At 40.2% G+C, this 14,532-nt stretch overlaps 1 protein-coding gene across 3 annotated transcripts in view; it reads right to left on the bottom strand.

Moving 5' to 3' along the window:
• Positions 1 to 273: 273 nt before the first annotated feature.
• Positions 274 to 14,532, bottom strand: part of myo7ab (myosin VIIAb) — a 43,770-nt gene continuing 29,511 nt past the window's right edge. Inside the window, exons 28-48 of one of the 3 annotated variants that reach the window (XM_085364079.1) lie at positions 13,682 to 13,801; positions 12,345 to 12,518; positions 11,838 to 12,065; positions 10,891 to 11,061; positions 10,692 to 10,809; positions 10,466 to 10,592; positions 9,290 to 9,459; positions 9,019 to 9,209; positions 6,607 to 6,731; positions 6,362 to 6,519; positions 5,640 to 5,793; positions 4,984 to 5,139; positions 4,594 to 4,699; positions 4,278 to 4,391; positions 3,263 to 3,350; positions 3,048 to 3,154; positions 2,647 to 2,832; positions 1,634 to 1,750; positions 1,396 to 1,479; positions 845 to 964; positions 274 to 366 (exon numbers count right to left, since the gene is read on the bottom strand). In XM_085364079.1, the coding sequence (XP_085220205.1) occupies positions 274 to 366; positions 845 to 964; positions 1,396 to 1,479; positions 1,634 to 1,750; positions 2,647 to 2,832; positions 3,048 to 3,154; positions 3,263 to 3,350; positions 4,278 to 4,391; positions 4,594 to 4,699; positions 4,984 to 5,139; positions 5,640 to 5,793; positions 6,362 to 6,519; positions 6,607 to 6,731; positions 9,019 to 9,209; positions 9,290 to 9,459; positions 10,466 to 10,592; positions 10,692 to 10,809; positions 10,891 to 11,061; positions 11,838 to 12,065; positions 12,345 to 12,518; positions 13,682 to 13,801 (2,907 nt within the window). The remainder of the gene's footprint in view (positions 367 to 844; positions 965 to 1,395; positions 1,480 to 1,633; positions 1,751 to 2,646; positions 2,833 to 3,047; positions 3,155 to 3,262; positions 3,351 to 4,277; positions 4,392 to 4,593; positions 4,700 to 4,983; positions 5,140 to 5,639; positions 5,794 to 6,361; positions 6,520 to 6,606; positions 6,732 to 9,018; positions 9,210 to 9,289; positions 9,460 to 10,465; positions 10,593 to 10,691; positions 10,810 to 10,890; positions 11,062 to 11,837; positions 12,066 to 12,344; positions 12,519 to 13,681; positions 13,802 to 14,532) is intronic. The other 2 variants (XM_085364080.1, XM_085364081.1) reach the window with 2 other exon arrangements.

Genomic DNA, 14,532 nt, shown 5'->3' with positions numbered 1-14,532 from the left:
GACATGTGAAAAGTGGTTTCATTGAAAGTTGAACGTGTCACACTTTACAGCACAGAGAATAAACGTCACTGCTAATCACTGCAATTACACAAAGTCCAGCTTCAGGAAAAAGTCATTTAAAGGCAGCGGGTGAGTTTTAAGACAGGACCGATGTTATAGTGTGAAAACATTAGAGCGTCACAGTCAGCCATTAGCGCGTTTTTTACATTCTGCCGTGTGGGTGTTTGTGTCCAGCTTCGATCAAATGGGATCAATGACTTTCCAGCCTTCTGCTCACTTGCTGTTGCCCCGGGACGTTCGCTGTTTGGTCATCGTCGTCAGCATCTGGCTGATGTAAGAGGTCAGGAGGTCGTCCATTTTGTAGCCCTGATGGATGAGAATACATTAATGATTGCTTTGTGGGATGTGCGGCTCTTTTCACTGTATAAGGATCTATTATTATTCACACAAGATCACTGATTTGATTTTCTCATAAGTTTTCCTGTGACGTTAGAACTGTTACTTCACCCCTTTTCTCTGAGCTGTAATCAAGTTTGAAGTTAAAAAGAGAGCACAGGTAACCATGCAAAATCGTTTCAGACACCACACTCAAAAAAAACTTGATTACACATGAAATAAATGACTGATTCAAATGTGAACGCAAAGATTTTGCTTCCTGCAGAGCGTAATCTTGTTGGTGGAACACGTGATAAACGAGAGAGTCTACAGAAAAGACTGACAATTAAATCTGCTGGCACGCTGCTTTCACTGCTCAGGCTGTGCATAATCACATTAAAAGCAGCTTTGTTTGGAAAGCTAAATGCTCACACTCTTTGTTTCATGTTACAAAAACTTAAGAGCTCACCAGGGACGTTTCACACAGCAGCTTGCTGCCTCGCACCAGGTTTCCAATGGTGATGTGAAAGTACGTGTTGCCGCTGCTCCAGTTGGAGATCTTGGTGAAAGGGTGAGTGATGAGGATGTCCTACAGGAAATTTTGATAAGCCGGATAAGAGAATAATGCAGTGCTAAACTTCACATACAAACAAATATTTGCAGGTTTAAATCAAAAACTAATTGCGAAAAAAAAGTGCTTTGAGTGCTCAGATATTTAATTCAAAGGAACAGCTGCCTCAACGTGCTTTATATTGTAAGGTAAATACAATACAATAATACAGAGAGAAACTACAGTAATAGAAAAAGGCACCAACAATCAGAAAAGCCCCTATGAGCAAGGACTTGGTAACAGTGGGAAGGAAAACCTCTGTTTTAACAGGAAGAAACCTCTGGAGGAAAACAGGCTCAGGGAGGTACATCTATCTGCTGTGACCAGTTGGGAGTGAGGGGAGGGAACAGAGTAGCAAAGCGCTCTATCAATACAGATCGATTTAAATATCAAAGATAAACGTGTTCCACCTTAGACTTGGGATCAATCAGACTGACTCCATGTTTGTTGATTGCTATCAGGAGGGTTTCTGGGTAATTAGGATCAGTTGTTTGCTGCAGAAAAAGCAAAACAGAAAAACCAAAAATGCAAAGTTTGTCCCAGTGTTGTGCAGCTTTTTTAAAAGTGAAAGTAGATAAAATAGAGCAGGAAACAGTGAATGCAGAAGTTCCAAGCTTTCATAAACTAACGAGTCTCTAGCGTCTTTACCTTGACTTCGAAGAAGGCCGAACCAAACGTGGGCCACTTGTAAATGATTTTGAGGAAGGAGAGTTTGGCTTCTTCCCGAGTCTTCCCTGAGTGCTTGTTGAACAGTGACACGATCGACTGAGACACAAAACAACAGGAAGATGAAACACTCATTCACTCTTTTTGCACACAGACTTGTAAGTGATTACCTGTAAAAGTAGCAAGCAGCTGTGGGATATGTTTTGGATTTTAATGTTTTCGAACTCCCAGAGAGCTCTGAAAACAATAAAGCCTCTTTTTGGGGTTTGGGATGACGTCAGAGAGACAAGCTGACGTGCTGCTACAGATTTAAATCTCTGCATATCGCCTGGTGATTGTCTCGAGTTCTTTTTAATCAGTACAATCAGCACACAACTTTTAGTTTGTTTCAGTTTGATAGATCATTTTAACTCATTTGAAACTTAAGTACCTACGACTGATTAAGGAACGTGTATTTAGCAGCATGGCTCAGGCCGAGACTCCTTTTTCAGGCCTCTAAAAATAACATTTTTCTGAATCCGGTGCTTCAAAGGATCCTATAAAAACACACGAGGTCGGCTCTTTTGCAATAAAAGCTCCTGCATAAAACATCTGAGTCACCTAGAAGTTTTAATGTGCGATTAAAAGTTTTTGTCTCACTAGATTTCCACGACAAGTTCAATGTAACTTTAGTGTTTTTTACTTGTTGGTTAAAACTTTAACTGCCTAGCATAGGAGCCAAAAAGCACCAATCGCCAGACCTTATTTCTGGATTTTTGAACGAAAGCATGAAAACATCTTAAATATGTAACTAGAGAAAGAACTGTGATCACCGAGGAAAGGTTATGAATGAATGAACACCCGAGGATTAAATCCAAATCTGATGTTTTGAATTCTGCATCTGTGGCAACAAACTGAAGAGGAAATTATTTTTGAACATAGTCATCATTAGCCTGAGGCCATTCCTGCATCCAGACATTCAGTTTTTTACCATTTTTAAATCTGCGCGTGCTCACCCGCTTCCAGTCGTCGGGCGACAAATGTCTGATCTGGTCCTGGGGGACGAGCTCCTTCAGGATCTTGGAAATATTGTGGAAGTGGGATTTATCCTCCTCAAACTTCACCCTGTAGATCAGCGCTGCCAGCTGGTGCACCTCCTCCTTTGAGCACTTGTGGTAGCCACGCAGATACTTCGGCAGCTCCTGCAGAAAAAGACAACAGCTGGTAAGAAACCGATACCACACACAGATTTTCTTTTTTGAAGCTTTGCACAGCTGGAGGGAAGATAGAGACAGAGAGCATGATTCAGAGTTTAGTCTACACCATCCATTCTACATCAGGCAAGTTTAAAATGTTTTATCTCAACATTTAATCAAGTAAGAGTAACCAGATATACTGATACTGCAGAGGGACTAACCTGGTAGTAGTGGAAGATGGAATCAGCCATGGAGTCCTTTCCAGGAAGTGTATTAGTCCACAGCTTCTTCATGAAGAACACCTGGTAGGTCAGAGAAGGCACTACACCTGCACACAGCACAAAGGTGAAAAGACAAACTGGTAAAGAAAGAAGAATCAGCGAGAAGATCAAAGATAATCTGAGCTTCAATCTGAATCTGATCTGATGGGCTTTACCATCTTTTACATGTCTGGCTTTCTTGATCCAGTCAGTCAGGTGCCTCACAAAGTCAAAGAAGAAGTCGCCGTCAGGCACGCTGATGACCTGGAAGTAAGTGAAGGATTTAATTGTGTAAAGAAGATCCATGTTGAATGGCTTCAATGGTAGGCATGATCCCTTTTTCCTCAAAAATAAAGCTATTATTCAAAGTAAAAAGTTACGACTACATGTAAACTAATCACACGTACAGGCAAAGTCTGTACAGATGAAAGTAAAGCAAAAAAAAATAAGTTAAATAAAAATAATTACAAGCAAACTGAGCAGTAAAGGACAACCTATGAATACCCCCCACCCAAAGAACAAACGAGTACTGAGAGCTGCAAAACCAGCGAGAGAAAAGCAAAATGACCTCAGACTGAAAACCACCTCAGAATGATTTCCAGAAACAAATCCACACCACTGAAGATGAAAACTTATCATGCAAACAAAAAACAAAATATAAACACAAAAGGAACCAGGAAGTCACGGACTAACAAGAAATCAATTAACTGATTACAGAGAGGTGGTAGAAGAACTTAAAAATCCAGAACCACTGAATAAGTAAATAACATGACTACAAACACACAAAAAGAATGATTAACAAATACAAAATAACACACAAATCAAACATCTGCAACGAGACCCAAAACAACCAAGAGAAGACTCACAATTACCACAAAACAGGAAGAGGGTCAAACCAGTGAAAATAGGATGCAACATAAAAACAAACTGACTCCAAATTAATGAAAAATGACTAAAAATGTTACTTTTTATGAATCTGAAACAACAAATTCTTGGTAGAGAACCAAAGGTCTACCAGAAATATGACAGCAGAGAGAGCAACAACTACAAACAGCACAACAGGAAAAGAAAAGTCATCAGCATAGAAACAGAAAACTATGGCTTTTTTTGTCTAATCTGTCTATTTGCTGCCCCTGAGCTGAGCTTGTAGTGAATACGTTTGTACGATCGGGCTGCGGATGAAGGCGTCACCTTGTCAGTGATCTTGACGAAGAGACTGAAGCCCTCGGAGGATTTGAGCATCAGACGTCCGGAGATGTTGTGGCAGAAGTCTTTGGCTTTCGTGCTCGACTCCACCTCAAACACCTGTGAACACAAACATAAACCAAAGTCAAGCTATAAGCAGAATATTTAGTACATGTGCAGAAAAATGTGAACGATGCAAGTTCACTGTTTATTTAAAGAGGTGGCACGTCTCAAATTACAGTTTTTTCCCCTTAGTGTACAAAATGCACAGTTGTAAAATACCACATAACAATGTACTTTTTGAATGTTAGTCGTAACTGACCTCGTCTGAATCGTCAGGGAAGTAAACTTTGTGGAAGATTTGAGTCGTCTTGTGCTGGATGGCCTCCACCTCCACCAGGTGAGGAGGGTACTTCCTTGATCCGTTTCTAGCACAAAGGGCAGTGAGGATGAATAATGAATAAAATATAATAAAAAAAAATTACTAGGGGTAAAAATTGTAATTTAAAGCAACCATTTAATCACACACTGGGGTAATATGCACTATAGTTTCTGTAACTGAGCTGTATGAACTAGCTGGAAACTAGAGGCTGCTTGCAGGTGCTTCTCAACTGAGCTAAAAAAAAAAAGTGGTGTGAGACTTAAACCTGTAAAAAGCAGTAGTGAAGAAGTTTTAACAGGCGTTAACAACAACTGTGTGCGTTTGTGTTACCGTAAGGCTTTCTGCAGCCGCTGCATGCAGTCTGGAGCCAGAGGATAGTGTTTCTTGGCTTGCAGAAACTTCTGGACGTGAGGCAGCAGGATGTTACTGGGAGGAAACAAACCAGTGCAGAGCCACAGCAGCTCCCAGCCCTTCTCCTCACTGTACCTGCACACAAACACCATGACAAGGTAAACAGTGCACAAACTGAGGGTCAGGATTTTGGCTTTGTGGCACAGGAAAGAAAGTGTCCTTTAGTGAGAAACATCTAGAAGTCAGAAATTTTCTATGCATGCTCATATTCCATCATGCTTATATCATTATTTTCTTGCTGCTACCAGGCATATTTATAAGTGTGCAGGGATTTTGTTTCTGGTGACGGTACAGCAGGCGAAAATGTTAAACACCAGTCTCTGTGTGGACAATGAATACAGTTTTGTTTGCTTGTGTGAATTTAATGAATTTCAAGTGGCAAAAAAGACTCTAAGGGTGCTGCAGAGACTGTGAAAGAACCGCTGGGGTTACCAGGAAGGTGCATGTTACAGATGTAAGAGATGCTTTGAGAGTGATCAAAGTGAACACTCACAGCTTAAACTGTGAACACTGAGCTAAAATATTGATTATAGAAGAAGAGATAGAAGAAAAGACTGTTTTTTTCTTGGACTTACTTAATGTGATTGTCTGTTAGCTGTTTGAGAATCTGGCAGAAGATTTCGTCTTTGAGCGGCTCGGCCTTCAGGGCTCCTTCGAATATCTGATCGGTGAGCTCGTTGACAGAACGCACTCGTTTGGACGGGTAGTCGCCCATATACTTCATCACATGTGCAAACACAGTTAAGGACCATTCACATAACGACAGGCTGGTACAGGTCAGGCAGTATGGCTGACTGGAAATAACCAAGCAGCAAACTTCCTCTGATGGCCACTTGGCTGGCTCCAAAAAACAGAGTTCATCTCTATAAACTCATGTTAAAATTACTAACCTACCAGCATTAAAAAGCATGTTTTCTTTGTATAGAGCAGATTAAATATTACAGTTTCAATCGCTACAAAAACAGCTAAACCTTTGCTAGCGATGGAGCAGTCAAGACCAGCTTATGATTCCCATCAAAATCACAAACAACAGTGAGTAACTTTCATGGGGGGTTTGGTCGACAGGCGTAACTGCAGGCTTGGATGCCTGTAACATCCATTCTTACCAGTAGCAGTTTATAAAGAAACAAAATTAATATTTATCAGAACTGAACTGAGCCCTTCACAACACCTCCACTTTCTCATATGGTCCCTTGGGAAAGTTAATTACCTGCTCTGATGTAACAAAAGCACCAGAGGAAAAACGCAAACGAGAAAGCCAAACATATGATCAATCACGCCCTCTCCTAAAGGATATCTATGAAGGCAAAGCAGGCCTCCTGGGAGAGCTCGTCGTGAGCCAGGACTTTCTTCAATAGAGGCTGTTTGAGAGGCTCGCGGGTGCAGCTCCACAGACGCTCCTTCCCTCGAGCTTTCGAGATCACCACCCTGCTCAGAGTACTCTTTGGAGGAGGCCTGAAGAACAGTGGTTCGAAGAAACTTTCACACATTTTTTTTTAACATCATTTGTACTTAAAACAGCCTCACATTAGACTTAGTTACCTGAAGTAGTCGTAGGAAAACTCCTCCAGAGTGTAGGCCTTAGATTTATCCTCTTGGTCCGAAAGGTTAATCTGGGACAAACCGATAGACTCGCGCCTCTGATCAGGAGTCATGATGACGAGAGCCTGAGAGACAGTAAAACAGGAGGAAGATTGGATTTTTTTCGCATTTGACCCTTCCAACTGGTTAATTCAGCAAAGTACATCAACATATTTCAGAGCATTTTCTAGGAAGAAAAAATTCTTTTGGGAAGTTAATTTTCCTTTTAATGAGCAGCCAATACCTGGAGTTCAACAACCACATCTCTGTCAAAACCTTCCTTTCAGAATCCATGAGTTTTTTGCTTTTAGTGTGTGGTTAAAGCACTTTTTTCTGTTACAGTATACCAAGCAGAAAACTAGTGATGTGCTTTTGATGATAATACAATGTGCAAATTCAATATTTCTATAATATTTTAGTGTTTGACACTTTGTAGACAGCCATTAAACACAGCTGGCTGCACAGAGAGACTAGCATATATTTATTTTTGTGTTTTTTGTTAATTGGGAGAAAAACTGCTAAAAAAAAAAAGGTGGACAGCTAATAGCTAACAATTGGAGAGACAGCAGCTGCTCACATGGTGCTTTAATCAGGTTGTTTTCACACGTGTTGAAAATATATGTGCAGTGAGGATTTTTTGTGTGTAAATTTTAATTAGTAGATGACTGGCAGTTTGGTTGACATTAATTTAAAAAAAAATAGCAAAGCTGGAGTGTTGACAGGTCAGATCAGCATTTACACAGTTTAACCGTCATGGTCATTTTTATTTTAAAGGATTTGTTTGACAGCACTCATTGCATTGGCCAATACTTACAATAGGAAACTTCAAGTAACTTCAAGAGAATTTCAGGTTTACACAAGTTGGGAAGGCCTCTTGGAGCCATTCCTGAACAACTGCAGTTTCCAAAACCATCAGTTCACATAATTGTATGTAGGTACAAGTAGGGCTGGGCTATATAATACCGTTCACAGTAATACCGGTATCATGTTGGGCAACGATAAGAAAATAAAATATCGCAATAGAATATGGGTAAAACGCGCATGTGCAGTGCCTTTGTTTTCATACGCACATGCCGGAAAAAGCATGGCGGCAACGGAGAATAAGAAGGGCGAAAGCAGATTGTTGAATGAAACGGATGAACCAGAATTGGTTTGTAAAAATGCTGCAACTTCACAACAAAGCACTATTTTTGGTAGAGTATGCAAGCGGGCCGTCGTTATTACCGTGTTGTTTGGAAAATACGGCACACTTAAAATAAATCCTTTGATTTTTCTGAAAGTCGACAGTGCCCCTTATAATCCCGTGTGCCTTATGTATGAATTCTGGTTGTGTTTACTGACCTCAAAACGATTTTATGTCGTACATGGCGCTCGTAAATCTGTCAAATGTTTTAGTACGACTTTGCTAAGCTACGAAGCCGCACCGCTTGATGGATTGTTGGAGCATTACGGCTACTGTAGGCAAGAGCCTCGTGGAGTGATACGTACTGTGCTTCAACATAATATTACCGTATTGTCTATATAACCTCTTTTTAAGTTTTGTGGATATTATACATGGTTATCCTGAGGATATGTCGGCCAATTTCCACTGGAAATGCCTTTTGGTTAAACTGTCAGCAAGGAATTTGCATTTGCACTGTTAAATTTTTATATAACTTTAATGCACATAAAAAACAGCTGTTTGTTTAAGTGAAACTACATTGTTGGGTTTTTTTGCACTAATAAAAGTTGTGGAGTTGTAAAGTATTTTGTCTAGTGTCAATTATATCGTCAGTTATGTCGTTATCGCAAATTTTCTAATGCATATCGTGATAAATGCTTTTGGTCATATCGCCCTGCTCTAGGTCCAAGTTATTCGGATATGTAACCATGTTGCCAAGTTCTAGAAGAAGACCCAAACTGTCACCCTCAAAAATGAGAGAAAACCGGTCATGATGTTCAGGAACAATCCAGGAACCACCAAGGTTCAACCTGTTTCTATGTGTTAGCCATGCGACAGAGTGGCAGCATGGCTGTGTACCTTGCTTCTCGCCCTAAGACAGCTGGGAGAGGCCCCAGCGCCCCCGGGGCCCTAAATTGGATATGTGGAAGAGAATGGATGGATGGATTGAGAAAGTACCAAACATTAAAGAAGCCCCTGACACCTTCAAGCCTGACAGAAATTTGCTGCTGCACACATGGATAATTCAAATGCCTTAGCTACAATAACCAGGTATATCTACACACTGTTGCACAGGGACATCCTGAAATCACTTACACTGGAAGAACTGGTTAGACTTCTAGTTCTGTCCTGTAAAAACAACCTGCTGGATTAAAAAAAAAACATTCCAGCAGAATCTGGAAGACAGAGATTATTTTTCTGACTGCACTCACCACTATATCATACTGTGGTCGGGTGATAGTAGGTAGCACATAGACACAGTCAGCAGGGAAGTCCCCTCTCTGTTTGGTTCTGTCATTGACGCCGTGTGCCCAGCCAGAGTTCATCACATGCTCTCCGTCATGTTCGTCCAAGATGATCAGATCTCCTTTAGCAAAACTCAGGAAGTTGGAATCTACCCCTACTGCCGGGGAGATGACAAACAGATTGACCATTCTGCTCCTAAAAACACCTTTTTATTTCTAATTCATCAGTGAATCTCACGTGGGTTCAGGCAGTCTAGCAGGCCCACCACATATTTGGACTTCTTCCTTAGACCCTCGAGGAAGGAGACCACCAGGTCGCGGATGTCCTCTGCATTGTTGGAGGTGAACGTATACTCGTCTCCTTTGATGGTGGCCAGAGTGAAGCTCTGTCCCTGGAGTTTACCCCCTCTGCAAAGTTAAACTTTGCTTTAACCATGATAGTTCAAAATATGGACAAGATGCAATTCTGACAAGCAGAAGATCCCTAAAAACTTAAAAATGATAAAAATATATTTATTAAGTAATGCTTACAATCATTTGTATCAGCACAGAAGTGAAGAAAGTCTTGTTTGAAATTAAACGTTATGTATGTAAATATTTTTTTAACGTATTAAAGAAGTATTAAAGAATGATACCATCTCTGATTATCTTGGTTGCATCCAAAATAGTGTGGCTTGAGAATTAGCAAAACTGAATTTAGCTAGCTAGGTTGAGGAGCAAACCCTGTTTATTCTGGCTAATGTTAGCTAAAATATAGCATGCCTGCTAGCATGTGCTAGTATTCAGTGATTTGAGTCCCCATGACAGAACTGATTGAACACCTTGAATTTTCCACATCTTGTTTTGGGATGAAATAAAACAGATTTAATTTAGATGATGCTTGAATGTCATTTTAAACCAGATATGACAAATCAGAAACCCTTCTTATACTTCAGGCTTACATAGCTTACATGGCTAGCAACTTGTCAATCACAAGCTAGACCTACTCCAATTCATACTATGACCTATTCTCCCATTTTATCTAAATGGGATGTTTACAAAATACACATCATGCTCTGTTCAACCAGAGGTGAAAGCAACGATTAAGACCATGAACTCATCAGGGAAGGTTTTTCTGAGGTCATAAAGCAACACAAGACAGCCATTAGGCTGTTTTCTTATAGACTCTATATAATCAGATTTCTTCAGCTTCAGATTTAGAAGTTGTTGTGGGAAGATGCCATTAATAACCAAGATTTTCCTGATGTTAAGACAAACAAATCGATTGTTTGTTTGTAGAGAACCTTTAAGGTCAATATAAATGCCAAGAAACCAGCAGCAATTAATTCACTTATTAACTTTGTACAACTCAAATATACTTTGTATTTTATTTTGGTTGCCTGTCATTTGGTGCATTTGTGGCTGTTTGTCATACCTGCTGCTGGACACAGCCATGATCTCTGGGAAAGAGAGCTCGAGAAGGACCTGCTCCTGTTCATCCACAAAGTAAACGCCGGTCCAGTTCACCGCTACGATAACGTCATTCTTGGGCAGGCTAGGCCCTGTGAGCAGATGTGGTCACATCCATTAAAAAATATCCACAACCACTGATGGGAACAAAGCATTTAGTAGTTTAGAAAGAGGTACAGTGTTTTACCAACCAGAGAATTTGAAGGCCTCGTAGAAGCGTGAGAAGAGTAAAGGCCACTTTAAACGAGCAAAATCCACCACATCCTCCTTCACCTTCTGCGTGTTTACCCTCCTTTTCATTTGTACTCCCTGCACAGTGAGCTCTAGTTAGATTCTCCCAGAAAACAGCACAAAATTAAGACTGGTTTTCATCACTTGACCAGAAGGTACCTTTTTATGGGCGCTGATGATGAGCTGAACCCACTTCTCTGCAGTCTTAGTGGAGGTGATTTCTCTGTCGGGGATGTAGGACGGAATGAGGCTGAGCAGACGATCCTGGAGGACCTCGGAGCCGTAATCCACGTAGTACTGCTGAGAGGCCAGTTCTGCCAAGTCCTCCTCCTTCAAGACAGACACAGGGTGAAGCAATGGTCAGGAGAAAGCAAGCCCAACACCTGAAACCTGCCATCAACTCTTCTTTCAAGTAGATAAGATCATATCAGGAGAACCAGATGGGCTGATCAATATACAGTACTGTGCAAAAGTCTAGAGCTACCCCTCCATTCTGTATATTTTGTAAATACGAAGTAGTTGTCTGTTACTCTGCATTGGCCCTGCAGAAGACTGGTGCCCTATCCGGCACTGGATGACGACCCTATGATCGGATAATAAAACTGGAAGAACAAAGAAGGATGAGTAGATCAAAAAGCTGCAAAACTAGCTCAAGCTCTTCTGTCACGGCAGCCCTCTGCATGTCCCCCATCCTCTTTGTCTTCAGTCTGGCAGCTCCATCCTTTGTCCAATATCCACTATCCCTCCTCTGTACATGTCCAGACCATCTCAGTCTTGTCTCGCTGATACACTCAAGGCCTTGTCTTATATTGTTATAACAAAATGCAAACCTTGAGGCTTTAAAGTGCAAATTCCAGAAACCAGGGGGTGATACTACTGTCGTTACAACCGTACATTACATAATGGTGTTTATAAAGTGCTTTTCTACTCTATTTAAATGCTCAGAAACCTTTCTTACTACAAGACTCATTCTCCCATTCAAGTGGGTTTAATGTAATATTCACACAGTCATACTCCAGTGGATCCATATGGGGCGAACTCAACGTTCAGTATCTCACCCTCTTTCACACAAAGCATGCAGAGTTGCACACAGCTCAGAGGCTCACCCTCTCACAGCGATACTCTCCGAATTTCACCCCCCGGACGATCTGCTGATAAATGAGGTTTGTGGCAACGTAGTCCTCGGCAGGGTTGTGCCAGGGGCTGAAGATCTCCTTCCTGAAGAACAGCCTCCAGGGAGCATTCCTCTCCTGGGCGCCCTGCTCCTTTGCGTACTGCTCACACTGCGAGATGGCGTCCATGACGTGATCGTTACCGCTGCCCAAAGACGACACCTGATGAACACATACTTGCAGTTAAATAACTCCATGACATCTGAACAAACTGACTAAATGTTTTCATTTTAAAAAATATTGTTTATTTAAATTTAGTTTCAGTTGGTTCCAAGTATTAGTTTGATCATTTCACTTAAGTTTGTCTTCCGTGTTAGATTTAGGAAATTCATAATACACAGGTGCAGACGTCCCAGATGAGCACCAAAGCACGTTTTCTGTCAAACGTCTTAGTTATAGTTAACTGTTACAACCTCGCTGTCAGTAGAGCCTGTGTTTTACCTTGTCAAACAGAGCTATGTACAGCGAGAAGCCAAAGCGATCTTTCAGGCTGATTTTGTCCGCCAGTGCGTTGCACAGCTCGCTGGCTGTGGTAGCCGAATCTGCGAGGAGTGTCTTTGTGGTGCCGTCCATGAATGTCACGGGGAGCATGATGGGCTTCTTAGACTTTGTGGCCTGGAGGGAAAAACAATGAGACTCGTGTTCAGACAGGCAACAGTTAAGATGTCCTACAGCTGTGCAGCATTGTGGTGTTATAGGCTCACTTCAAAATATAAATATTACAACCTCTACCATCCAACCACCTGTAAAAAAAACCCCATTATTGATATTAAAGATAATTAACCTGTAGAAAACCACAAAAAGAAGAGATGAAAAAGTATAACAAAGTATAAAAAATTCAAATTTAATTTCAGTTTTTGATCAGTCATTACAGATTTAAATTTTTTGTTGAGGTCTTTAATTTGTGATGTTTGATTGTGGTTATTTTGTTTTGTAATTATTGGTTTTGTGTGGAATAAATAAACTTTTATCCTTTATTTTTGATGTCTGCCTCATTGTGGTTACTGAAGAGGAGAAAGAGCGAGCTGCCTTCCTGAGAAACACGAGTCAGAAACTGACAAAGAAGGTCAGAAGGTTGCTGCTACAGTCCTCTTGATCCAAACTTTGATAAATAAATTTAAAATTAAAGAAGGACCAATGGCTTCTTCCGGATCACACGAGTTGATGTTTTAATGAGAATTTAAGAGAGAATAAATATAGTAAAGAACACTGAATTTTAATAAACTAGCTACATTTAGCTGTTTTTTGTAAAGTTTTACAGTTTACGGTAATTTGATGTAAAACATCGTCAGGCTTTCTAGATGTTTCTTCATGTATGTAATGTAACATTTTAAACACCTGAAAAACAGTATAAAAACTATCTTAAAATCATCTCCGTTTTCAAACCAAAGTATGAAAACCAGTGGAATGATATGAAAATATTTATTATAATAAGCTCTCAGTTATTTTCAGCTAATTCTAGTTTCTAATATTTAATGCTGATATTTATTACAGTTATATAGTTATAGATGTATTTCAACAAACAGTTATTATTTAATACAGATTTTAGCTAAACTGGACACTCCCTCAGCACACAGTGAGCTTTGTAACTGTTACTCAGTGATAACAGTGACAGCATTAGCTACATGCTTTGCAAATTCCTAAAAACCACAAACAGAACAACAAACGCTGATAATCCCATCAATTTACTGTTGCAAATGCTTCCAGTTAAAAGATGAGACACTTGACAAACTGGATTCACTGGACTTGACGACACAGAGCAGAAAGATTTTTGGCACCTGCAGTTCCAACCAAGACGGTGGCTGCATCCGAGTGCGGTTGACAAACGTCCTCCTCAACCTCTCCTCGCAGTAGGGAGCATAACCCGGAGGACCGTTTTTCAAAAATGTCCGTAGATACTGATAAAAGAGCAGAGAGAAGAGAAATATTCATCGTATTACTGACATAAAGGCCGTTTACAGCCCTGAGCAGTTTAAAGGTTAAAGGTGTGACATACCAAAGGCACTGACACACAGCATTATATTTATTCTGTTTACATAAATGAAATCAAACTCATAACTCAATTTTACTCAAATCAGTCAGGAAAAAAAGTTAATTAAAAGTTTCTAAAGCTAAACGTGATTTTCAGATGTAATATTTTGTTTTGAGTCAGACCAGAAAACTTTTGCTATGTTTTTTTTTAAAATGAATTCTTGCAATGATCAAACTGCAGATGAAATCTTTGAGATTCTCCCTTTGACTACTTTATTTTAAGCTTTTACTTCTTTGAGGACTTAAACTGATTTTCAGCCATCAGACCTGCTGATGGTGATGGTGGAGACGGACAGACTACTGTTTACTGACTGAATGCGAGTGGATCGAGTTATAGATCTGTCCCATCTGCTCTCCTGGACTGAAATCCACTGCCGGAAAACAAAAGATTATATCTTTGTTCGTAGTGTATATGACTTTATCTTTTACACATGTCTGCTTTGGATTAGCTGGCTGACCAACATTAGTAAAAAGGAAGAAACATTGTTAGGTGGCTGATTAGAAACATCAGCCACATTTGAAACCCGGTCGTGTTTTTTTTTTGTAAATTTCTGTTGACATGCTTATTTATTGCAGTTTACCATTATTTCTTTATTTT

Source organism: Diplotaxodon limnothrissa, linkage group LG10, assembly GCF_057381915.1.
Source record: "Diplotaxodon limnothrissa isolate DT_005_m linkage group LG10, D_limnothrissa_male_GT1.1, whole genome shotgun sequence".
In the NCBI taxonomy this organism is placed as follows: domain Eukaryota; kingdom Metazoa; phylum Chordata; class Actinopteri; order Cichliformes; family Cichlidae; genus Diplotaxodon; species Diplotaxodon limnothrissa.
This window is presented reverse-complemented; position numbering and strand designations above follow the sequence as displayed.